The sequence below is a fragment of the Balaenoptera musculus genome, chromosome 2, assembly GCF_009873245.2.
Source record: "Balaenoptera musculus isolate JJ_BM4_2016_0621 chromosome 2, mBalMus1.pri.v3, whole genome shotgun sequence".
NCBI classification, from domain to species: domain Eukaryota; kingdom Metazoa; phylum Chordata; class Mammalia; order Artiodactyla; family Balaenopteridae; genus Balaenoptera; species Balaenoptera musculus.
Window position 1 is genome coordinate 65,732,074 of NC_045786.1, and position 26,077 is coordinate 65,758,150.

At 50.5% G+C, this 26,077-nt stretch overlaps 1 protein-coding gene across 2 annotated transcripts in view; it reads right to left on the minus strand.

Annotated features, from left to right (window-relative positions):
• CORO2B (coronin 2B) overlaps positions 1–26,077 on the minus strand; it is a 141,170-nt gene that overhangs the window by 20,776 nt on the left and 94,317 nt on the right. For both annotated transcript variants that reach the window (XM_036843238.1, XM_036843239.1), the window contains exon 3: positions 6,794–6,910. In XM_036843238.1, the coding sequence (XP_036699133.1) occupies positions 6,794–6,910 (117 nt within the window). The remainder of the gene's footprint in view (positions 1–6,793; positions 6,911–26,077) is intronic.

A 26,077-nucleotide genomic window follows, 5' to 3' on the forward strand; every position in this document is an offset into this window, starting at 1 on the left:
GGCACAGAGAGGTTAGGAAACCTGCCCAGGTTGCACAGCCAGGAAGTGGGGAGCTGGGATTCAAACTCAGGATTTGAATCAGGCAAACTGCCCTGTTTCTCTCTTCTGAACCCCTGCCCCTGCCCTATCCCTTCCTTCTTCCCTGGATAGACTCTGACAACATGGAGAGGGCATGATCTGTCTTTCTGCTCATCTATTCCAAAAAAGAGGTGCCACTCCCTGGCCTCAAGAATCTAAAAATTACCCCATTTGGGGCACAGACAACCTTCAAGGCCTCCCACTGATGGTCAACTCCTCCATACAGGGGTGGGGTCTTTAAATTCACTGCCCTGTCTCTAGGGTGAGGAACAGTGCCTGGAATATAACAGGCACCTAAGACATACTTGCTAAATGAACGAACCAACGGAAGAAGCTGAGAAGCCCAGAAACCTTCCGACCATTAGCAGATTCAGCAATGAGTCACGTGTAAGGAAGCAGGCTAGCCCTTGCTCTGGCTGGTGGCGAGCTAGATAGATGGTAGATCACCCCTTCAGTTCTGAATGGGAAGGCAGACCTGGTGGGGATTTCTTTCCTAGATTTTAAGGCTTAGCATTCAGCTTAGTTTTTTTTGGAAACCAGTGATGGAAGGCCTATTTGGGGCCTCAAGAAGCAAACAGTGAGATACAGTGGAAAGAGCACTGTGTCTCCCTCTTCCAACCCCCTGGCCAGCCCTCACCGGGGCAGGTTATCTGAACTCTTTGGTCCCCACATTAATGGTTATGGAGTTCTTAGTAGCCAAGAAACACTATATTCATTTTGTTCTCATGATAAGCCCAACAGGGTCCCCATTTTATAGCAGGACTGTTTCAAGATCACAGACATGGGAAGTGGCAGGGCCAGGATTTGAACCTAGGCCTATGGCCTCCTGAGCCTGGCTGCCTAACGACTGAGCCACACTTGCACACTGGTAGTGTCTCTGCAGCTGCCAAGTGCATTGGTAAGGCCTCGTGGGGCTGCAGTCCTTCCATCTCCAAAAGGAGTGTGTCGCTCCCTTTCACCTCAGAGAGGTACTGGTTCTCAAGCTCGTGAGTGCGTGTGCGTGTGTGCGTGTGTGTGTGTGTAGGAGCAGGGTGGTGGGTGGCTTCCGGTTGCTTCCAGCAGGGTTCACATCCTGCCCCAGCCCACCCCCAGGTTCTTCGGGGAGGAGCATTGCCTCTCCTGGGGGGTGAGGGCAGCTGCTGGATGGAGAAGCAGAGGAATACAAGGGAAAGGAAAGATGCTGAGCCTGGGAGAGGGGCCTGCCTCCCTCCTCCTCCTCCCTCTGGGATCACTCTCTCCTCTCCTTGAGATGTCAGAAACCTCTCTCTGTGGCTGCCTGAGAAGGGCTGGGAGCACGAGGCTTGGAAACCCATAGCGCCCTTCCCTGCCGCCTGCCAGCCGCCCTCCCTAGCTGCGGCAGAAGCTATAAAAAGCACAGCCCTTCAACAATAGGTGACATCACCCAGCGGCGGAAAGAACTGGATTCTGCCAGATGCCAGGGAGAGTTACAGCCCCCATCTCTCCCTCAGGATGGGAGCCCCTTGGGAAAGGGCTTGGGTACGTCCCGTTGGCTCCCTGGAAGGATGGGGTTGGACTCCTGAGGACCTCCTCACGCTGTCGGGGAGGGGAGGCTGGGGGGAGGGGAGGCTCATCCTGAGGGACATGGGGGATGGACATCACTGGAGACTTTTCAAGGAATGGGGATATGGGAAAGGAGCTGGGAGGGGGTGGAGTCTGGCTAGATCCCTTCAGTGTCCTCTGAATGTTGTGACACAAGTAGAGGGCGGGGGAGGGGTGGCAGTGGGTGTGCAGGGCCTGCCGGGACGTGGGCCTGGCGTGCTGCGAACGGCATCTCTCTGGGCCCCTTCGGTCTGATTCCCTCCCTAGCCCTGGTGTGTATCACAGTGCCTGGCACATAGTAGGTGTGCTGACTGACCTCTTAACCTCGGTTCTGGGTGTCATGTCTGATGCACAGTAAGTTGACCATGTGGTCTGGAGAGGCTCGAGGGAGGCCTGCCCGTGGAGGGGGCTTTGGCAGAGGCGGGAAGGTCAGTCAGAGTGGTCCTGGCAGCGCTGACTGGCCTCCTCCCCCCACCTTGGGGGCTGCTGGTCCTCTGCCTTTACAGCCCCCCTCCCAGGACCTGGGTGAGGATGCCTGGTTCCATGTGCTCTTGGTGCCCCACAAGGGCTTTGCACAGAGAGCACGCTGAGATCGAAACACTGAGCGTTGGACGGATCTGAACTGTCAGCCCTTCCAGACTCTGAGCCTCAGTTTCCTCACTTAAAACTAGGTCTGTGGGTAGGTGCTCAGGGTGCTGGCTGGGAGTTAGGAGACCTGGGTTCCAGCCCTGTCTGGGATGTGACTCCCTGTGTGACCCTGGGCAGGGGCTTCCCCTGGGCCCAGTGTGCCCTTCTCCAGGAGGGGCATGGTTCCAGCCTCGGGGTGTCAGGGGGTGCTGACTCCAATGCCAAGATCCTTGGCCCTGAGGCTGGGGAGGGACGGAGACCTGAGGGGCAAAGCGAGGGCTGTGAGCGGCTGCTTCTGGGCAGCTGGACTGGCAGCCAGAGCAAGAGCTTAGCTCCTCGCTGATCTGTGACGTTATCCCCTTCTCTCTGGATCAGTGGCTCCGGGCCAGCCTCTCTCTCCCTGTGCCCCTAAGCCCGGTGTCCTTTCTCTTTACACCCTGGCATGTACCCAAGCCATACCCTTCTCTTGGGCGCTCCCCTTCTCTCTGCTGAGCCATATTCCAGCATTTGCCCAGCTTGCCTGGGCTCCACTTCCTCCACAAAGCCCCTGTGACCACCCCCCAGCCCCTTCCCTGACCCCCAGAGCGTGCAGTGTCTCCACACTGCATACGTGGTGTCCTGGCTCATGTTCGGATGGCTTGAGAAGCACAAGTTTCACTTCAAAGTTCAGGGCTTCCCTAGTGGCGCAGTGGTTGAGAATCTGCCTGCCAATGCAGGGGACACGGGTTCATGCCCTGGTCTGGGAAGATCCCACATGCCACGGAGCAACTAGGCCCGTGAGCCACAACTACTGAGCCTGCGCGTCTGGAGCCTGTGCTCCGCAACAAGAGAGGCCGCGACAGTGAGAGGCCCGCGCACCGCAATGAAGAGTGGCCCCCACTCGCCGCAACTAGAGAAAGCCCTCGCACAGAAACGAAGACCCAACACACTCAAAAATAAATAAAAATAAATAAATTTCAAAGTTCAGCTGCTCACCCTGGTGTCCCAAGCCTTCTCTCTCTGCTCCCAACCTCCCTTTGCAGCCGCCCCTCCTGCCCACTCCCCTCCCTGGTCACCACCCCAGGACCCCAGCCACACTAGATGACCCTGTCTTCCAAGCACACCATATGAACTCTGCTATGGTCTGAATGTTTGTCTTGCCCCCAAATTCGTATGTTGAAATCCAAACCCCCAAAGCTGATGGTATTAGGAGGTGGGGCCTTTGGGGGTGGGCGATAGGTCATGAGGGTGGGGCCCTCATGAATGGGATTAGTGACCTTATAAAAGAGACCCCACAGAGCTCCACCCCTTCCACTATATGAGGACACAATGAGAAGAGAGCCCTTACCTGACCATGGTGTACACTGATCTCAGACTTCCAGCCTCCAGAACCACGAGCAATACATTTCTGTTGTTTAAAAGCCACTCAGTCTGTGGTACTTTGCTATAGCAGCCCAAGTGGACTAACACATACTCCCTCCAGGCCTTTGCCTATGTCCTTTTCCTGGGCCTTCTAGAACATTTTCTCTGCTGTCAAATTCCTGCTTCTCCAGGGTCTATTCAGCCCTCTAACCCCTCTACCCTGCCTGTACCTCGGCCAAAAGTAATTCCTCTGTCCTCCCCGTGCACATAGCCCTGTTTGACCTTCCGTGGATGCAACGACTTCACTCTGCATCCCGAGACCAGCAGGCATAGTGCTAGGCACAGACCTCCTCGCATCCTCATAGCAACTGCCTAAGGGACGTACCAGTATTATTGCTATTAAAAACAGGAGCAACACTGAGGCTCAGAGAGGGTACATAACATGCCCTTGGTCACCCAGCTAGTAAATGGTGAAGCTGAGATTCAATCCCAGGTCCAGCAGAGTCCACAGTCAAGCTGTCATTGAAGCCCAGCATCCTAGGCAGGCACACTGTGGTCCAGTGTGTGTGAAGCTGAAGAGAGACGCTTAGCTCGTGCAGTCAGGGCTGGGCCCTATGCTTTTCTTGAGCACAGAGCATGGGCGTCTGGTTTATTAGCTGGGGTCCTGGAGCACGTGGCGCCTGACTCAGGTGAAATAAGGTGCTGAGCTAGAACCCGGCAGGGCCATCAGGGCCAGTGACCCCTCCCACCCTCGCCCTGATTCAGGAAGTTCAGACCTGAGATGGAGCCAGGACAGCCAGCAACTCTGAGAGCTCAGCCTAACCTGTCCCCCAACACCCAGATGGACACTGCCCTTCTCCTTCCCAGCTGGCTCCCCGGTTCAATACGAGACACCGCGAGGGGCCTGAGGCTTCCAACACGGACTCTGTGGATTCGTGTCATCACAAGACTTCATAGATCAGGAAGAGCATGGGCTCTGGGTCCAGCAGTCCTCCTCTACTCTCTAGTTCTGTGACCTGACCCCAGCCCTCGGCTTGGGGTGGCAATGCCTGTCGCACAGGGTGGCAATGAGGGCTAATGGCGTATAGAGTGTCCAGCCCAGAGTGGCTGGAAAAGTCAGTGTAAGGCAGCCCTGAGTTTCAGGGGTGTTTGCTCTTCAATGACTAGTGACAGTGGCTCAACACTTCAGCACAGGCAGGGACGGAGTGGGCTGCGGTTGCTGACACTCCTTGGACTCCCTGCACCCAGAAGTGAACAATGGACAGCACCTCCAAGTGCCCTCTCTCCCACTGAGCCCAGTCCTAACCTACACTGACCACTGAGCTCTCCAGCCCCCACCAACTCCAGCTGCCTCCTTCTCAGCCCAGGAAGCAACCAGTGTCCTCGTTGCCCTCTGGGTTTCCTCATCTGTCCTGGGCTCCATCACCTTGTGCTCATCCTCTGGCCTGTCGGTTCTCTGACCCCTGGTCACTGTCTCCGTCTCGTTGAAGGAAGTAGCCAAACCTGATGGATCGTGCCCATCACAAGTTCTTGCCCCCCCTGCACACATGGGCCCTGCCCTTGATGCTGCTGCTCTCAGGAATCCTCTTGGGTTGACTCAGGGCTTTGACCTTCAGGAGTTGGTCAAGCCCATTCTCTTAGCCCCTCCCCACCGCTCCCTTTTATTAGGTACTGTGCCAGCTGACCTCCTCCATACCCCCTAATTTATTAACCAATGGAGACTATTTACTGTGAATCTCATTCATTAGTTGGGCTATATTCATTCTCTCATGCATTCATTTATCTTTCCATTCTATCTATCTATCCATTCACCTTCATCCAGTCATCCATTCATCCAATCATCCTTCCCCCTTCCATTCAACTATCTATCCATTATCCATCCATTCAGTCTTCTATCCATCCATGTAGTCATCCATCCAAAAATCCATTCATCTAGTCACTCAACTAGCCATCTGTCCATCCGTCTGTCCATCCATCCATCCAGCCATCCATCCATCCATCCATCCATCCATCCATCCATCCATCCATCCAGGTATCCATTCCATCGAATACCTACTATGTATTTACCATGTACTAGGCTCTGTGCTGGATGCTTGGGATTCAGAACCAAAAAGGCCATGGCCTCTACTCTCAGGAGCTCTCAGGCTGGTCTGGAAAGACAGGAGACATGAGCTCCAAAGTTCCTTCTAGTTCCAATATCCTGGGAGTCTATGACCTGCACCCAGGCTATGCCAGTGGGCACTACAGAGATGCTTGTGGTCTGATCTTCCTTCACCCAGGAACAGCAGGGGCTGGAGCAGCCCCTCCTCACCAGCTCAGCTGAGGCTCTGAAATCCCCTCTTGCTTCCAGGCTGGGGTGTTGACATTGCTTAAGGGCAACTGAGGAAAGGCATGGGGCCCCTCTCCAGAAACACGGAGCCTGCTGCCAACACCTGACTCTACCTCCACGTATGAAAGTCAGCAGAGCCTGGGGAAAGGGTGGCCAGACAGCGGCTTCACATTTTACTCTCCCTGAATTCTTCAACTCCCCTCTCCAAACTCTCTGCCGCCTTTCTTCCCTCTATCTCATCCTTCCCACCTGTTCCCTCTTCCCTTTCCCTCCATCTCCTCTCTGTTCCCTCCTCTTCATTTCCCTTCTCCTATTTCTTCTCTCTCCCCATTAAGTGGTGGAACACATGGTGTTCCAATCCTGGGCCACCATTTTGGGTCCTTGGATAAGTCATGACAATTCTCAGCCCAGTGTCCTTCCCTAAAACCGTGGCTCACAGAGGACAAAACTAGATGGTACACTTGCCCAGCCTGCAAGAACAGGGCCTCTTTTCCTCATGGCTCATCCCTTTCTTCCCTTTTCCCCCTTCCTCCTTGTCCATATTCCTCTTTCTATCCTTCTCCTTTTGAGACTACAGATGAGTGCCAAATCACACCCTTAATCTTTTTCTTCTGATTCTCACCTACAAAGTCAACACCTCCAAATGAAATCATGCTAAAGGAACAAATAGTCCATGGATTCGCTCCCTCTGTCCTCTTCCTAACTCCCCATCCTGGGGCTAGCTGGAGGGATGACCAAGAGAACAGAAGAAGGGCAAAGAAGGGAGAAGGAGGGATTTTAGGGAGGAAGGCCTCCAGGAAGAAGCAGGGAGGTGCCCCCGTGCACCCACCCTCCCCAGGGAGCACCCCTCCTGCTCACCGACGTGTCCTCCGAGCACGAGGCAATGATGTTGTCGATGAAGGGGTTCCACTTGATGTCCAGCACGTTGCCCTGGTGACCACAGACCTTGGGGTAGTTGGGTTCAATCCTGCCCGTCTGCAGAGGAGAGAGAGAGAGAGAGAGAGAGGGAGAAAAGGGCATTAGTTTGATGGCCCTGGGGTAACTTGAAAGAAGAGCCTTTATCCTGGGCTTCTATACTGGACCATAAGGTCCTTGAGGGCCCCCGAATGTCTTTGGGTCCCTGCATCCGGCTGAGCCCTATTGCTCTGTGGCTGCAATCTCCCAACACCGAATGGTGGTGGGGAGGGTCCCACAGCAGGGTGGTGGGTGGGGCTGTGCGTGCCCACACGACACCTGTGTGTAACTTAGAGAAAAGTGCCCCTTCCTCAAGTAAAAATGTTTAAAGTTAAGGGGTAACTATCCACCTGAACGACCAAAGCCTGGTGGGCAGCAGCCCTGGCAGTTACTGGGCCATGTGCCTGTACTCCCCGCTGCCTCTCAGGGGGGTGACACAGCCAGGTTTGGATCAAGAGGAGGCTCTTTCCTGCTGCTCCAGGAATGAGCGGAGAGGCCTGAATCTCGGGGTCCACCCATACACTCTCATATGTTACCCTGCCTGGGATATAAGCGGTGACATTCCCAGATGCGGCATGCTTGTTCAGTGTGCATCTTAAAACACCTGTACATAGTGCCCTGTGGCTGAAAGCATAGTCTTTGGAGCCACACAGGCCTGTGTTTGAATCACAGCTCTGCCACTTTTTAGCTCGGTGGCCTTTGGAAAGTCAATAAGCCTCGGTTTCCTCATTTCTTTTTCTTTCTTTCTTTCTTTTTTTTTTTAAGGCTTCAGCAACTTTATTTTCAGACACATGGATATAAAATCAGCTGGAAAGCTTGAGAGTGCAGCTGTCATGAGAGAGGTTCCTCATTAGTATTGTAAAGATTAAATGAGCTAATGTGCTTAGCAAAGTACTTAGTGTGGAGGTTGTCATCATAGTGAATGCTCAATATACGATACTAGTTATTATCATACAGGTTAGACGGCACTTCCTCCAGGAAGTCTCCCCTGATCCCTCAGTGGATTAAGAACTCCTCTGCGAGCTCAGGGCATTCTGTGCTTCCCTGTATTATAGGCACCATCACACAGAATTGCAGTCTGTTTCTATCTGTCTATGAGCAACTGAGGACAGGCTTCCTTGTCTCTGAATCTCCAGCTCCTTACAAGCCTGGCACACAGTGGGTGCTCAGTACATGACTTGAAAGACATCCTGCAGGGGGGATGAAGTCCACAAAAGATGGAACAAAGGGTGTGGGGGTGAGGGGTAGTTCCATGCTTAGTTGTCTATAAAGGCAGCAGGGAAGGGAGGGGAAATTGCAGGCAGAGGCTGTGTCTCCATTCCCAGGTCTTTTTTTTTTTTTAGTTAATTTATCTATTTAATTTTGGCTGTGTTGGGTCTTCGTTTCTGTGCGAGAGCTTTCTCTAGTTGCGGCAAGCGGGGGCCACTCTTCATCGCGGTGCGCGGGCCTCTCATTGTCGCAGCCTCTCTTGTTGCAGAGCACAAGCTCCAGACGCGCAGGCTCAGTAGTTGCGGCTCACAGGCCTAGTTGCTCCGCGGTATGTGGGATCTTCCCAGACCAGGGCTTGAACCCGTGTCCCCTGCATTAGCAGGCAGATTCTCAACCACTGCGCCACCAGGGAAGCCCCCAGGTCTTTTTAATATTAGCTTTTTGGGGTGTGGAGGAAATAGGGAGGGTTTTTCCAGTCACTGCCCATCTGCTAACAGTGGTTAGGTGGCCAGAGGCACCTTAGGCAGGTCAAACCTCACCGTCCTTTAGGTTCCTCAACTGAATAAGGAGGAAGACAACCAGTTTTTGCCAAGCCCCTGCTACACGTGCCTTATATCACTACTTCACCAGTGTGATGGGCAAGAGTTCTTTGAGAGTGTGCATTCTGCCGTAACCTCTTCCCCAGCCACTTCTTGCCTGCATGTCTATCAGCTCATCTCCAGATCATTTGATTTTTTGTGACACCGCAATGGCAAGGTGCGTAGAGAAAGAAAAAAACCTAGAGAAAATGGCAGTGGTATGGAGGGTGAGGAATGAGGCAGAGAAAGAGAGAGGGAAAAGGCCTTGGAGATTGTACTCAGAAGAACTTCACTGACACTGTACACTGGCAGAAATCAGAGAATGGAGGAAAAGGATTGGGGGTGTATTGCTCTCAGTTAAGAATGGGATCCCCTTTGACATTCCGTGAGGGATGCAATTCGAATTGGAATATCTTTTTCAATGACTTTTAGGCTGTTGGACTATGTTTCTTTAATTGAGACTCTGAGCAGAGACCGAGCCACATGTGGCCCTGGGATTTATTAGGGTTACACAGTAGCTTCTTTAACTCTCACAAAACCCTGGGAATTAGGCATGAGGAAATTAAGGCCCAGAAAGGTTAAGCCACTTGCCCAAGGTTACCCAGCTGAAAGCAAAGCTAGGATTCCCACACAGGTATGACCCTCAAAGCTGAGCTGAATCCCACTGCTTATTGCTAGCCAGCTCCCCTCCCTCCAGCTCTGACGTCCACAGGCAGACAGGCCCTGCATTGTCTGCTTCCACAGCTCACTAGCTCTCTGACAGAGCCTCCTCTCCTTCTATCTGGTCCCAAAGGCTGCCCTGAGTGGTCCCTGAGTCAAGCTGTCTGCATTAAGCTTTTGGCAACCAGGCAGATCTGAATCAGTCAATAGGTGGCCATCAGCTGTCAGCAGCTTCTGTCAGCAGCCTGCAGGTGATGTCCTGGGGGGACAGGTGAAGCCACATCACTGGAATGTATTCAGAATGGGGAGAGGTCAGGGCCCTGCATCAGGAAGGGAATTAGTAGCGGACGATCCCGACGTAATGTATCCTTCCAGGCGGACCTCTGTGAATGCCTTCCCCAAAGGGGTGGGTAATGATGATTTTCATGACTGAATCATACTGCTGCTCATGTGCATGGTGACCCCCAGAGTTGTGCAGTGCACAACCTGCTCTGCTATATGCAGCGCCCTCAAGGGGAGGGACCTCCTTTCAACCTGGCAGCTTTGATTTTCCCATTTTATATAGTAGAGTTCACATAAAAAAAATTTTTCTTTTCGCCGTGCCGTGCAGCTTTGCGGGATCTTAGTTTCCTGACCAGGGATTGAACCTGGGCCCATGGCAGTGAAAGCACTGAGTCCTAACAACTGGACTGCCAAGAAGTTCCCAAAATTTTGTTTGAAAGACAAGTTTCATTGCTAAGAAGAAAAGTATGAAAGCCATAGTTTTATAGAGAAATCGTGCAACTTTTAAAATGCAATTATTAACTCCAGGAAAAGAGCTGTATCAGAAAGCTAATACAATCATAGTGATAATGACTTGTGTACAATGCTTACATCACGGTAATAATGTAAATCCTGAATATTTATTTAAACACGAGTTGTGCTATAATATACTGGGAAGGCAGAGGGAGGAAAAATGTGTGTGTGTACAGTTAAGAGGGGAGACAGAGGGGCTTCCCTGGTGGCGCAGTGGTTGAGAGTCTGCCTGCCAATGCAGGGGACACGGGTTCGAGCCCTGGTCTGGGAGGATCCCACATGCCGCGGAGCAACGAGGCCCGTGAGCCACAACTACTGAGCCTGCGCGTCTGGAGCCTGTGCTCCGCAACAAGAGGGGCCGCAATGATGAGAGGCCCGCGCACCGCAATGAGGAGTGGCCCCCACTTGCCGCAACTAGAGAAAGCCCTCACACAGAAACGAAGACCCAACACAGCCATAAATAAATAAATAAATAAATAAATAAATAAATAAATAAACCCAAAGTTTAAAAAAAAAAAAAAAAGAGGGGAGACAGAGCTGGTAGAGAGCCAGATCCCATCTTCCATAATAGGAAGTCAATAGACAATGTCTAAGATTTAAAAAACCAGACATAGCCGTGAGAGCATGTAATTAAGAAATACGAGGAGAAGTACAAAAAGAAACAGCTCAAAACATTGGAAGCAGCTACCTTTAGGGAGTGGGAAACGAGGGGTGTAGCAAAGTAGGATAGGGATCGAGGGTACAGGCCCTGGTGTGCTGGTAAATGTTTAACAGCTGGTCTTCCAGGAAAAAAAGGACCATGGTTTGGAACATTTGCCAATTTCAGTGGCAAATGCCCACTATGCCTGACTTCAAGCTACCAAGGTGTTATCACCAAAAGTAGAGTTAAAAGAGACTCACAGTAGCACACCAGATAGTAGTAAAATAGTAAGGAATAAGTTTTTAACATTAGTACCTCTGTTTTTAACATCATTCATTTAATTGAAAGTTGCATAATTTAATTTTTAATAAAGGTCATGTTTAAAAACTGGCTTGCAAAACTCCTAAAAAGTTAACAGTAAGCTCTCATGAGCTGGTATAAGCCAACCTCAGCACCTCCCTTGTAGTGCTATAGGCCTTGCAGTACTATTAGACTTCATGAACTCTGCACAGTTATTACTCTGATAGACATAAAAATTAAAGAACAAACCAATAAAGTGCATGTATAGGTGTTCTAAAGGAAGCTTGTTCTGAAATTTTTTTTTCTGAATTTAAATAAATGTGAAAAATCCTCTCCCCAGACCCTCCAAGTGCCTCTGTTTTCTGTTCTACTTTCTGGATAGGGGTGTGACTAGAGACCAAATCTGAATCTGGTTCTTAACTGCTACCCAATACTGCCTTCTCATACTTGGGCTCACGCCAACACTAATAGCTATTATTAATATATTAATACAATCAAATTTATATTGATTTACAGATATCATCAAATTTAATCCTCATAACAACCCCACCTTACATCTGAGAAAACAGATGTGTAAAGAGCTTCTCAGGAGCGAAGTCAAGGTTTTGCACTGTTTTTTTTTTTAAATAAACAAATATATTTATTTATTTATTTATTTTTGGCTGTGTTGGGTCTTCGTTTCTGTGCGAGGGCTTTCTCTAGTTGCGGCGAGCGGGGGCCACTCTTCATCGCGGTGCACGGGCCTCTCACTATCGCGGCCTCTCTTGTTGCGGAGCACAGGCTCCAGACGCGCAGGCTCAGTAGTTGTGGCTCACGGGCCCAGTTGCTCCGCAGCATGTGGGATCTTCTCAGACCAGGGCTCGAACCTGTGTCCCCTGCATTTTTTAATTTTTTAAATTAAAAAATTAAATTAAAAAAAAATTAAATTATCTGCCTGCATTGGCAGGCAGATTCTCAACCACTGCGCCACCAGGGAAGCCCTTTTGCACTGTTTTATAACTTTAGAATCACTGTTGAGATGGTGAGCTCACAGAATTGTCCCAGTGGGAGGCTTCTCAGGGGTCCTGGGGTCTAACCTGCCATCTGGTGCTTGAACCTCAAAGAGACCTTGAGTCTCAACAGAGCTGGGGCAGAGACCTTGCTGCATGGGGTGGGGTCGGGATGCCCGTTACACAGCATCTATAATCATTAGGGAGATCTTCATGCTGTTAGGATGGGCCTTATCCTGGAGGCCTCACAGGACAAATCCAATCCCCCTTCGCTGGGACAGACTTTCAATGTCAAATGTTGGATGGCAGCTGTTATGTACCCCGAGTCTTCTCAAGGAGGAGCCCAGTGCTGGGGATCAGGGTGCATGTCAAACACAGCTGAGCTGCCAAAGACAGAGTTGAGGGGTGCTGGGACATGGCCTCTCAACAGGGTGCAGGGGAGTGCGAAGCATGGCAACTTTCCCACAGATCCATTTGACAGGGTCTCAAAGACTTTTAAAAGGTTCATAGCCTTTGACCAATAACTCCACTTTGGGAATTTATCTCGGAGAAATCAACAGGGAAGCATACTAAGACACTCAGTGCCGTGTTATTTATAATAGGGATCAATAATAAATGCTCAACAATGGGGCATTGCCAAAACGAATTATAGGACACCAACATAATGGAATACTATGAGGTAATTTAAATCATATTTTCAAAAAATATTTAATGACATGGGAATTGCTCAAGCTCTAATGGTAAGTGAAATAGTCAGAATCAAGTTATATATGCAAAATGATCCTTAGCTATTAAAAGAAAAATATATCAAAAGTTAATAGTGGGGGCTTCCCTGGTGGCGCAGTGGTTGAGAGTCTGCCTGCTAATGCAGGGGACACGGGTTCGATCCCTGGTCTGGGAAGATCCCGCATGCCGCGGAGCAACTAGGCCCGTGAGCCACAACAGCTGAGCCTGCGCGTCTGGAGCCTGTGCTCCGCAACAAGAGAGGCCGCAATAGTGAGAGGCCCGCGCACCGCGATGAAGAGTGGCCCCCGCTCGCCGCAACTGGAGGAAGCCCTCGCACAGAAACGAAGACCCAACACAGCCAAAAATAAATAAATAATTATTTAAAAAAAAAAAAAAAAAAAAAGTTAATAGTGGCAGGACTTCCCTGGTGGCGCAGTGGTTGAGACTCTGTGCTCCCAATGCAGGGGGCCCAGATTTGATTCCTGGTGGGGGAACTGGGTCCTGCATGCATGTTGCAACTGGGAGTTCGCATGCCACAACTGGGGAGCCCGCCTGCCACAACTAAGACCTGGTCAAACCAAATTAAAAAAAAAAATTAATTAAAAAAAAAAGTTAAGAGTGGCAATCTCTGGCTAGTTGGATATACGTGGTTTCTAATTCTTCCCCAATGAACATTTACAATTTCTATTAAAGATATAGATGTTATTTAAAACACACACATACACACTCACCATAGTTTTTTGTTTTGTTTTTGTTTTTGGTACCCCACGTGGGAGGTGATCACCATAGTTTTGATTGAAAACTATTCCTCTCCGGTTTTGGTCAAACAGGTTTTAAAGAAATGAGGTGCAGACTGGGGTCGACCAGATTTATGTTCCAGAAGCTTCTGTGGAACACAGATGTATCTGCTTGTATAGGCTTCTTTACTCCCTTATTACGATGCAGATAGTTTAGGGGAAAATAAGATCCTTGCAACTGAATAAAATTATATAACTAACTGAAAATAGGTTTCAGAGTGCGTGTGTGTGGCGTGCGTGTGGGCAGGGCAGGCCAGGCCCTGCCTTGGCGGGTTGGTAGGCATGGCTCACCCAGCAGGCTGCCAGGGGAACGGCGTGTGCCCTGGGCCTCAGTCCAGGCTTTATCTGAACCCAGTGAACTGACTGAGGACGAGATATTTTCAAAACAACCTGCACTGCAGCTTCAGCTTCCTAGAACTTCCCATGGCTGCAAAGATGAATTCTGTAAACAGAAGCAAAATGTTTTCTTACCTGGGGAATCAGCTTAGTGAGGCAGAAAGAACAGACTGAGCAAGAGGTAGGGTTTCTAGGCCCAGTCCCAATTCACCTCACCAGCTGAATGACCATGAACATGGCCTTTGGCCTCTCTGGGCTTCCCAGATTCCTCGACCCTGGGCTAATGCCCTCTCTGCTTCTTCGTGGCTGCCCTTTTTACTGTATGAAGCCAGGCACACCTGCAACTGGAGGGCCTTGCTTCTGGCATACCAGGACAGAAGTTAGGGATGCACATCAAGTCACGGGATGGAAATACTAATGATAACAAAAAAGACGAGGGTGATAAAGGACCGTTTGACAAGTGCTTCAAAAGTGCCCTGTGCTCAGCAATTTGTATACATCATTGTATTTAAGTCTGAAACAAAGTTTTATTAAATCCAACAAGGACCTACTGTATAGCACAGGGAACTCTGCTCAATATTCTGTAATAACCTAAATGGGAAAAGAATTTGAAAAAGAATAGATACGTGGATATGTATAACTGAATCACTTTGCTCTCACCTGAAACTAACACAACAGTGTTAATCAACTACGCTCCAATATAAAATAGAAATTTAAAAAAAGCTTTAGTAAATCCTTACAACCCTCCTGTAACAATCCATTTTATATGGATGAGAAAACCAAGCTCTGGGCCATGATTTGCTAAAGGTGATGCAGCTGGGCCGGGAGGAGTTGCAGTTTGCACCGGCTCTTGTCTGGCTATGCTGCCCTCCTATTTCAGAATGTAGGTGAGAGACTTGATAAATTAGGGGGAAAAGTCATACATCAGAAGTAGGGCCTCAGAATTTCTCATAAGGTCCTCAGAAGGGGCTGGCAGGCAACTCAGTTGTGAAGACCCTTACACTTGCTCCTGAAGACCCTCACTTTCCCCACTCCGTCTCCCCCCTCCCCCTAGTGGTTCTCAAACTTTGCTTTTGTTTTAGGATCACCTGGGAAGTTTTAAAAACCCCAGTGCCCGGATGGGTACCCCATATCAATTTAATCACAGTGTCTGGGAGTGGGCAGCCGGGCATCAGTATTTTTTTTTAAAGATTTTCAAGTGATTCCATTGGGCAGTGAAGTTTGGGAACCACTACCCTAAAGGCTCCATATTCTGCGGGGGCCTCAGGGAAGCACCTGCACTCATTCATTCTAGGACAGGGGCGGATACTGTCAGTGTTACTCGATGTAGGTGCAGGGGGTGGGGTGAGAAATCAAAAAACAGTATTGTGTGTTTAATGCAGGCCCAGATAAAGCGAACAGGAAGATAAACGGTCACGTCAGGTGCTGTACAATTTAAAGGAAGCCCCAGGGCAATGGACAACCCTGACACAGGAGATGCGTGAGCTAACGGTGGAACCCCAAGCTTCCGCGTGACAGATGTTTGGGGATCCCCACCCGTCTGCCTCCGTCATCACACTCCCTCCTCCACGTGCTGCCCCACGCATCCCAGACCATCCAGGTAGGCTGCCTGCCGTCTCCTCTCCACTGGATGGAAGTTGACATTAAATGAGAGCGGTATTATAAAATGGGCATTGCAGTCCTTCTCTCCAAAGCTCTGGGCAAAGTCAGGCCCCCTGTGTCCAAGCCTCCGGCGTGTGAAGGAGGTTTCACCCTCCAGCTCACAGCCCTTGACACTTCACAAAGCACTTACACATGCATTATCTAATTATTACTGCCCAGGGAAGGGGTGACTCGAGGAAACTTGAGTTTCCGGTCACCCCACGTCGCAGTGACACTAGAACGAGTTTGTGCAGCTTCAGAACTCTGAGTGCCACTGTGGCCTTCTCAGCAGGGGTGAGAGGGGTGATTCATGTTCCTAAACACTGGGTGCCCTTCATCCAAGGTGTGGGTTGCTGTCACCCCAGGGTGTGCCCAATCTGCCAGCGACGGTCCCCAACACAGCTGCACACACAGGCACGCACGCTCACACATTTATACACCGCCCCCCTCCATACAAGCTTCTCTCCACGCCACTTCTGCCCAGGCCTCTGACTGCACTCCTTCCCTCCCTCCGTCCCAATCAGAACTTACTGGGCTCATGTCCCACACTTTAGCACCCTGCTGTCTTCAGCCCATTAATCTGAAATAATGTATATAATAAACGGGAGCCTTCTAAGGAGGACACTGGGGGGGGGGGTAATGGGTCAGTTCATTTCTCCTTGTGGGTCATCTATGTGCATGTTCACAGGAGCCTTTAGAGAAAGCCATTTGGCCCAGAAGTGGACTCTCCTGGGTTTTCAGACTCCTGGGCAGTCCTCTAGGAGATCTATTTTGGGTAGAGGGCTTTATTCATGCTTGAGCTCCCAGGACTGTCTTGCAGGATTTCTGAAGTGGGTCCACCGATTTGTCCCCTTGCCTCTAGTGTCTGCCCTCTGCAGTTCTCTCCAATCCATCTTACTTACTGTTGCCTAATTCTTCTAGAGTACAGCTCTGCTGCAATAACTATTCCACTCTGAAATTTTCAATGGCTCCCTACTATCTTGCCTTTAAAAGCCAAACTCCTTATGAGACATCAGAGCTACTGTGCTCCCAGCCTGACCCCGCTTTGACATAACAGCCCACCCCACTGCACGACACACACATGACTATACACACACCCTAACCTCCAACGCTCCCGCCGCCTAGATGACCTTTGGTTCCTGGTTCATCCCTGCCACCAGGCTGTGAGCACCACGAAGACAGGGACCTTGGCCCAGGCATCTTCAGAACATCCTTCAGTGCCAGCTCATAGCAAGAACTCAAGCTGGGTGAATGACTGTCACCCTGTTTCCTACCTCTGGGTCTTTACTCACGCTGTTCCCTGAGACCACACTCCCTTCCCTTCTTGTGCACGTCCATTCTCGTCACCCAGAAAATATCACCCAGGGACCAGACACATCTCTCCACCTTCCTCATGCCGGGAGACAATTCTGGATCCTGCTCTTCTGACCTTGAGAAATTCTAGATCTGGGGCTGAGCTTCGGGGTAGGTTCACAGTCAAGCGGCAGCATGTGCAACAAAGGTTGTGATGCTCTAAAGTCAGTCACCCCGTCAGACAGAAGTTCACGGCGAGACCTCAGGAAGCCTCCCAACTTCATGACTTCCTGTTTTGATTTTTCCCCCCAGTCTTTTATCTTTGTGTTTTTCAAGCTGGAAAGGGTTTGCTGGTTTTTCCAGTCGAAATCCCTAGTGTGTATGTGCGTGTGTGCGTGCGTATGTACTGGGGGAGAGTGTGGGAGCGGGTCCCCGGGGGTGGGGGAGTTTGTTTGGGGAAGAGATGGAAGGAATTCTGTTTCTCCTGGTATCTGAGCACTTGGAGATGAACTCTGTTTTCCCAGGCTCCAGGAAGAAGAGGTGATGGGGCCACCTTTGTCCTTGGTCCTGGGCAGTGTCCTATTGCAGACCCCAGCAGAAGAGATAAGAGACTCCTTGAGGCTGGGATAGGAAGAAGTTGAGTAACAGTGGATGCATGAGTGAGTGAGTGAGTGAGTGAGTGTGTGTGAGTGTGTGTGTGTGTGTGTGTGTGTGTGTTGGGGAGAGGCCTTCCTGGGACCTCAGAGCTCATGCTGGCCCCTGTGGTTTCCTGATTACTGGCCCCTTCTTATAAAACTCTGTGCTACAACTACTGAGCCTGCGCGTCTGGAGCCTGTGCTCTGCAACAAGAGAGGCCGCGACAGTGAGAGGCCCGCGCACCGCGATGAAGAGTGGCCCCCGCTTGCCACAACTAGAGAAAGCCCTCGCACAGAAACGAAAACCCAACACAGCCAAAAATAAATAAATAAATAAAATAATTAAAAAAAAAACAAAAAACAAAAAACTCTGTGCTAAAACACATGAAGAAAATAAGAAAATTCCAAACTCAGTGTGCCTGATGAATCTGCATGGGGGGTGGTTTTTGATGGGGTGTCCTGGGGGTGTGGATTTCTAGCCCTGGCTGCTTACAGTCTCCTGGGGAGACAGACAAAGAGCTGGACAAAGTGCAGGGTGGGCTGTGCTTTGGTGGGGGAAATGCCAGAGCACAGGAGAGGGGCAAGTACTTGAGGGTCTGAAATCCAGAAAGCCTTCCCAGAGGAGGTGTGGAAGGCCCAAAGGATTGATAGCACACAGCCAGGGACGGCGTGGGGGATGCTTAGGACCCAGAAGGGCCAGCCCCTGCAAAGGCTGAGGAATATTTGGGAAAGCCAAATAAGTAGAGAGAAAGGCCACAGAGAAAGGCCCAGATCAGAGGGTTCAGGAACTTGCTGGTCTCATGAAGGAGTCTGGACTCTACCCCATGGGCCTAAGTATAATGGGGCTGGTGACCACAGAGAGAAGGAGAGTCCCTCACAACCAAGTCACCCCATCATGTCCCAGTGTCCCACAGTGGGGAAGGAGGGGAGTGAGCCAAAATCCATAGCTGTTGGAAATGTGAAAGAATTGGCAAAAAATACATAACAGCATCTATGCAAATTGTGAGGGAAGCCAACGTTTTTTTTTGTTTTACAATGGGTAGAAAAGCAAATTTCTGGCTGTGGCAGAGAAGCAAAAGCAAAAGAGGGCTCGCACCATCTCCAGGCTGTCAACACCAGCCCTGCCCTTCTCCCCTGCCACAGAGTCAAGAGGATAAAAATCCCTCTTTCCATTTGCCATCTGGCCCAGGGAAAAGGAGAGAAAGGTGGACCCTCCCGCCTGAAGCCCTTCCTGCAACCTCCTCACATACTTACTTCTCCTGCAGGATGAAAGGAAACTCATTTGGGTCCATTATTTTCGGCCAGCCAACCTGGGGTTCGGGGAGCATCACTAAAGCTCTGCTCCCAGCGGACAGGTCAGCAGCCCAGGAGTCAGGGGACCTGGGCTCATCTCAGCTCTGCTGCTCACTTCCTGGGTGGCCTGGGACAAGTCTCTGTGTCTCAGTTTCTCCCTCTGAAAAGTGGAGACATTCTGGAGGGCTAGCGAGAACAAACACGGGGTACACTTGCCACCCCTCAGGCTTCAGGCTCTACAGCAGGCATTGCTAATAGCTCACTGCCACTGCATCCCTCCTGAGCCCCGCCATCCTTGGTGATCAGAGTGGGAAATGAGATGAAGTCTGAATGTCTGCCTAGGGCCACATGACCCCCTAGAGCTCTGACAGCTGTTTGCTAAGCCTCTGAGATCGCGGTACCTCTCTGCATTCAGAGTAGATTCCCAGAGGTCTCTGATAAATTAATCCTCACAAATGCCTACACATTTGTCCCTTCTTCTCCAGGCCCACCATGCTCACGCCCCCCGGGGGCACTCCAGCACTCTCCCAACTGCTCTCCTTCACGCTGGCCTCTTCCCAAACCCCAGTGTGACTTCAGCGCTCTATAATGATCACTTGCATTATGCAACTCCTCCAGAACCTTCCAGGGTTGGAACCATTTGTAGGAATTTTGGCAGTTGGGTATCCAAGCCCCCTTCCTGATTTGGGGGAACTCTCCCACTGTGTGCTGTACTGATGGGATGCAGTGCCTTACCTCCCATCGTGAGAGCTGAAATGGGGCTCCTCCTACCCGGGGTCCTCTGCTGGCCAAGGAGGGACACGTAGCCTGGCTTGGCCAATCAGACCTTCCACCCGGGATGGCCAAGGACTGATTTAACTTCCTCTGGGCCCTCAGGAGCTGACTTGGTGCTCACCTGTGTTCCAAGTCCAATTCTCCACTGCCCCCAGCTCCTTGAATCTGTGAAGGCCCCAAATCCCCTTCTGCTCAGAAAGTCCAGGGGCGAATTCTGTGGCTAGTCAGAGATCTTGCCTGGGTCGGCGCCCTTATCCCTACCTCATCAGATCCAGCTCGTCTGCTTGGCCTTTGAGGGACCCACACGCCCTGTTCCCCACCCTCCCCCAACCTTAGCAGCCAGTTTGCTCAACTCTATTTGGGTCATACTTCTCAATTTTAAATGCTGTGTCTCAGGTCCTTATAAAATACTGAAATCTCCCTAAATCCCAATATTTTGATGACCATGTTTTTTTTTCTCAGACTGCTTCTCACATCTAGAAGAAACACAGAACTTCTTTGCCAGATCATGTGTGTCCTAACCCTTGGATTGGGAAAACATGGTCCCCAAACTGTCCCATGAGAGCCTCACCACCTTCCTCACGACACCCATCCTTGGAAGGACCTGGGCCTCTGCAAACATTAATCATCTTTCCAGAGGCACCCTGACTCCTGCTCCTGCTAAGATGTCTCATCTGACTTCTCCACATTTTGTGATTTCCCTTTTCCTTTGCTTTCACAAGCCTTTCTCCCCATAACCCACCATTTGTGATAATACTGACAATCATTCACTGAGGGTCTTCTACATGTCAGGCCTGAAACCAAGCGTTACTTCAATTATTTACCATGATAACTGTATGAAGTACATATCATTGTGTCTATTTTACAGATGAAGAAACTGAAGCTCAGTGAAATTAATTAACACAGTGCAAGGCCAGGATTCAAGCTTCAGTCTGTGTGACTTTTGAATTAGAATGTAAGCTACATGAGGTGTGGTGCTTGGTCTAGTTCTCTGCTGTAACCCCAGCATCTGGAATCATGCCTGAATGATGGCAGGCTCTCAGTAAATTTTTCTTGAATGAATTAATGATGCCATAAACTGTGGACCTAATCAGGTCCCCTGTACAGTTGCATGGGTTGTACACTGCACAATTCAAGGGGGTCCCATTCACACAGTGTGCAGCCTTCTGTGGTGCTCTGGGCTTAGCCATGATGCTGCCCTGCTTCTTCATTTAGCACTGCCTTGTGTAGTTTGCTTTGTTTCATGGTTGTGGTTTGTCTTTCCCAAGAGATTATCAGTAACTTCATCTTAAATGAGATAATCACGGAGGGTTCTCAGCAGAGTGTGGGATACAAGTGAAACCTAAGAAGTATAAGACATGCTTCTTACGCCCTCTGACCACAAATACAATGTCAAGTTTATATTCAAGATCAAATGATTCCTCAATCACATGCTGCCAGTTGCACAGATGCTACTTTTGTCAGCAGTGGGAGTGGTCACAGGGTATCATCCACATTCTCCTGAGCTGGGCCACTCCTCTGCCTTACATCTTTGGGATTATCGATTGAGCGAACCCACCATCCATCAAGAGCATGCTGACTCTGTCAAGGCCCAACACCCACCGTCTTCCTTGCTTAGACCCCACGAAGACTCAGCCCTGGGCTGCCACTGCCCCATGGAAGCTGTGAAATGCATGGGCAGAGCAGGGGCCCTCTGGCTCAGACCCTCAGCCTTGCTCCATCAGGGACATCTAAGAGGCCAGAGAAAGAGCTGTACCACCTCCAAGGCAATGGCCCTGGGACCTCAATGGCCTTGAAAATGCCCTTTAAATAGCAAGTGAGCAGCCTAATCCTTAAATGCCCCTTCCTCTCCCAAGCCCTCTCCCTGCTGAATCTGCAGAGGCTGGTGATCCTCAGGGGCTGGGGCTGGGGCTGGTGGGAGAAGGAACCTACTGCAGCACTTCAGGCTCTGAAGCTCCAGGGTCCAGTTTCAGCTCTGCTCTCACTGATGAGTGACTGAGCAAGTTCCTTCCTCCTGGGCTTCAGTTTCCTCATGACCCAATAAACGTAAGCTCACTTGGTACAGCGCCTGGCACCAAATAAGCATTCAATCAATATTAGCTATCGTTATCATCTGCAAAATGAGGGTCTGAGTGCCCCCTCCACCCCTGTGTTCTGCACAGCAACCTCCCCCAGGACCACACCCTCCCCTGCCCTGTGCTCAGTGTCTCACGGCTCTGTCCCCCCACCAGACGGTGAGCTCTCCAAGGGTGGGCGTGTGTGTAAGCCATCTTCACACCCCAGACCTAGCACAGCCCCTGCACACATGCCCAGAAGTGGCTGGTGAACAGAACTGAAATATCAGGGCCCTTCCGGCTCTGATGGTCTATGGTTATAAGTTGAACCTCCACCCATATGCTCATCAAACACAGACAAGGACCCTTCCTGGGTTTGGCACTGGCCACCTACAGATGAAATCCCTCCTCTGAATGCCGGCTCCATGACAATATGTGTTTTTCTTACTGCTGTATCCCCAACACCTAGCACAGTGCCAGGCACATAGTAGACTCTACTGATAAATATTTATTGAATGAATGCATGAGTGAGAAGCAGGTGACATTTCCAGGAAGGCCCACACCCTCCCTCACTCACCTGGAGGGCCAGGGCACGGATTAGCTCCTACTGTCAAGCAGAGATGGGCTGTCAGGGGGGCAGGGAGGGGAACACATCCCCTGGTACGCCTGCCACCTGGCCTCTAGCCAGATCCATTATGTTTCCAGTGACCTGGGGCTACTCTAAGTCTCAAAACATAAATGGGACGTGAGGCTTGGCCTGCGTTGGGCACTAGGGGACACAGCCATGAAGGCCGGGGGTGGGGTGCATAGTGCCTGTGTGTCTGGAGGCTCCCTACGGGAGACGGTGTGGGCCGCTCCTCTGAGCCTGGCCCTGGCTGCCCCACCTGCCGATCCCTGGCACACTCAGCTTGCCCGGTGGCCCCATGGCCACCTCCTGGGGGCTCTGTGTGGGGAAGGGGCAGAGAGGGCTCCCATCGGCATAGAAATTGGGGCTTCCTGGTCCTCCAGAGTCCACACTCCGCACTGTGGAGCCCTAGGCCATGACTGGCTTGGTGGTCTCCCCAGATTGGGTGGCGAGGGGCTAACCCACCCGTGTTGCAGAATGAGCTAGCGGCAGCGGCATGGGTGCTGAGCGACTCTCCTGGGGATGTCGAGTGCATGTTAAGCCTTAGTCAGGAAGGGACAGTGGCACTTGGGGTGCAAAGGGGGGCCCTTGTCCGTTACAGAAGGCCACGATCAGCCTCCTTGGCCAAGGATCTGGGCCTCGCTGGGCCCCAGGAGGCAAGGGCTTTTCATGGAGCCTGAACTCTACTTGGGAAGGGGAGGAGGCCCTGGCGCCATCCAGCCTCACGTCTTTATACAGTTGCAGAGACCCTGTGGCCAGCTGAGCCAGAGGATCAGGATCTGTTCTTGACATGACAGTAGAGGAGACCTAGCCACCCAGCCACAGAAGCAGGAGGAAGGCTCAGGAGGAGGAGAGGGGAGAGGTGGTCACCCTCTGTCATCTCAGTCCTGACAACTGAAGACAATGATCTTCAGCTAGCTGAAGGCCAAGGTGGGCCAGGAGGAGGAAGAAGAGGTTCCACTTGAATTCAGCGTCCTCTCTTGGAGTATCTACACAGCTCATAACAACTCCCTCACTACGGCCTTCACAGATGCTGAGGCTCAAAGTCGTGTTAACCATCCCCAACACACACACACACACAGCTGACTGGATCAGAATGAACGTCTAATTCAAGCTGAGCCAATCAGATTCCCTGATCTGCCCGCCGCCCCCACCTTCCCAATACACACATACGTTCAGCTGATTGGACCAGGATGAACATCTAATTCGAGTGTCGAGCCAGTCAAATTCCCTGACCACCCTATTTAAAGTTGTAACTACCCTCCATCCTCCCATACCTCTGTCAGCTTCCCTAATTAATTTTTCTCCCTAGCATTAGTTACCTTCTATTACACTCTATGATGTACTTAATTGTCTGTCTCCTCCACTACAATGTAGGTTCCACAAAGGTCAGAATTTTGTCTGTTTTGTTCTCTGCTGGGTCCCCACTGCTTCCAACAGTGCCTGGCACATAGTAGGAGCTCAGTCAAACTTGGATGAGTGAGTGAATTCTTTCCAGGTGATGTAATAATGGCTAACATTTACTGAACACCTGCTATTTATTCCTGTTTTCTACACACTTTAAATATATATTAACTTGTTATAACCTTCATTTTACAGATGACATTTTACAGATGCCAACAGGTGCTGGGTATATGTGTGTGTGTATTATTCTATCGCTGACCTTGGTTTTATGGTTTACAAACATGTTTATTAACATCTTACTTGAGTCTCACCACTCCCCTAATTTTAGAGATGAGAGAACTGAGGCTCAGAAAGGTTAACTGACTTGCTCAAGGTGAGTCAGCAAAAAAGTGCCAGAGCTGAAACTACAACCTAGGATTACACACCCTTCCCCCAAGTCCCCAGCTCTTTCCAGACACCAAGGCACCCCTGCCTGTGTCTAGAAGATGCTGTTCCTGCCCTCAGAAGCTTATGCTTTCCCTGGGAAGATAAGCTAGAGGAAGGGACAGATCTGCAGGCCCAAGCAGAGGTTGAACTCACTGAGGAAGAGGAATTAACACAAGCTTGTTTCCCTTCAGTTACTGTGAAATCCTCACAAAGGACTGACAGCAACGCAAAAAAGCAGACGCTGGAAAGGGAACGCCAGAGCAGACTGAAGGGGGATACAAACACTCCAATTCATTCTGGATCAGAAGTATTTTCGCCATGATGGCTGCCTTCTTCAGATTACCTTCTGCTCTATTTCCCAATTAAAGTACGGCTCATGGAGCTGAGAACAATACTGTTCTTCCAGCTTGTGGTCTGACCAGCACAAAAGGGAGGGGGAAAGATTTCCTTCTTTTTTCTTGACTGTAAGATCTTGCTGCCTTATAAAAAGAACTCTGATTCTCCAGTTGACTCAGATCTGAAATTCCACCATTAGGGATTCATTCCTTTGGGTCTACACCTTGCTGCTCTTAACATTTAGACACAACTGAGCAGGGCACAGGGGTGGGAGATGTTGTTGGTCACTGCCAACACATTCTGAATGAGCTTTGGGAACTTTCCTAGAGGCAGAACTCAGGGGAAAGAGCATGAGGGCACTAGTGGAAAGGGTGGAGAGGGGGAGAAAAAGAGAAAGAATAAGGTGGCTGGTTCAATTATCATATTATTATTATTATGAACTCTTAACCTCAGACCTTGTCTGATGAGGTCATTGGGCACCACTGAGTTTGGTGTTGTTCATGCTGTGTCTCACAGAGGCGCCCCTATCCATGAGCTTCTCTCTGGCAGTCAGAGCCTCTGCCTCTCCACCCACCATCAGTGTGAGGCCCAGAGAGGCGAGGCCACTTACTCAAGGTCACCCAGGGAACAGTAGGTGATGCTATGCCCAGGGCCACACCCAGGTTTCCAGACACCCAGGTCAGTCCCCAGTCCTGGCCCTGTCAGTTTTGGAGGCCCTGCTCCAGAAGGGGGCAGTAAGGTCACCCCGAGAAGACACAGGGCACACATCAGTTACTTGAGTGCGGTTTACTGGCTTCCCTCCACGTCACAGAGACTGGTGGGGCATTCTGCTGACCTTACCCGCCTTTCTGGTACATATGTGCAGGGGCTATACCTCTACTGTCTTCCTGAAGTCTCCTCAGCAGGGAGCTCTCAGACCCCAAATGGTTGCTTCCTATCTGGAAAGCCTCCCTGCACCAGAGGAATGGCATAGTGGACAATCAGGGGAAGCTGTGCTACTGCCATTCCACCAGCAGAGGGCGGTGGCTGCGCTGCTCTCAGCTGCATCCAGAATTCTAGACTGTGAGAGGAAATTTAGCACGCCAGCTCTCTCTTCCTAAGGCTCTGGTTCCTGAGACACACTCCTGCCTTGGCTTGAATGCTTCCAGGCAACTGTAGCTTACTACTGTGATATACTCACTAGAACATTCTTCTTTATATTGCGATGAAAATCTGCCTTCTTGTAACTCTCACTATGAGCACCTAGCTTTGCTTCCAGGCCACACAGAAAAAGTCAAGCACTTTTTTAATCTGCCAGTTCTTGGGAGTTGGAGTCCTGTTCCTAGCTGGCCACCTGCAGTGCTGTGTGACTTTTGGCAAGACACTTTCCTTCTCTGGGTTTTTACTTCTTACCTATGAGACAATGGGGCGGATTCTTTCTTTCTTTCTTTTAACATCTTTATTGGAGTATAATTGCTTTACAATGGTGTTAGTTTCTGCCTTATAACAAAGTGAATCAGCTATACATATACATACATCCCCATATCTCCTCCCTCTTGGGTCTCCCTCCCACCCTCCCTAACCCACCCCTCTAGGTGGTCACAAAGCACGGAGCTGGTCTCCCTGTGCTATGCGGCTGCTTCCCACTAGCTATCGATTTTACATTTGGTAGTGTATATATGTCCATGCCACACTCTC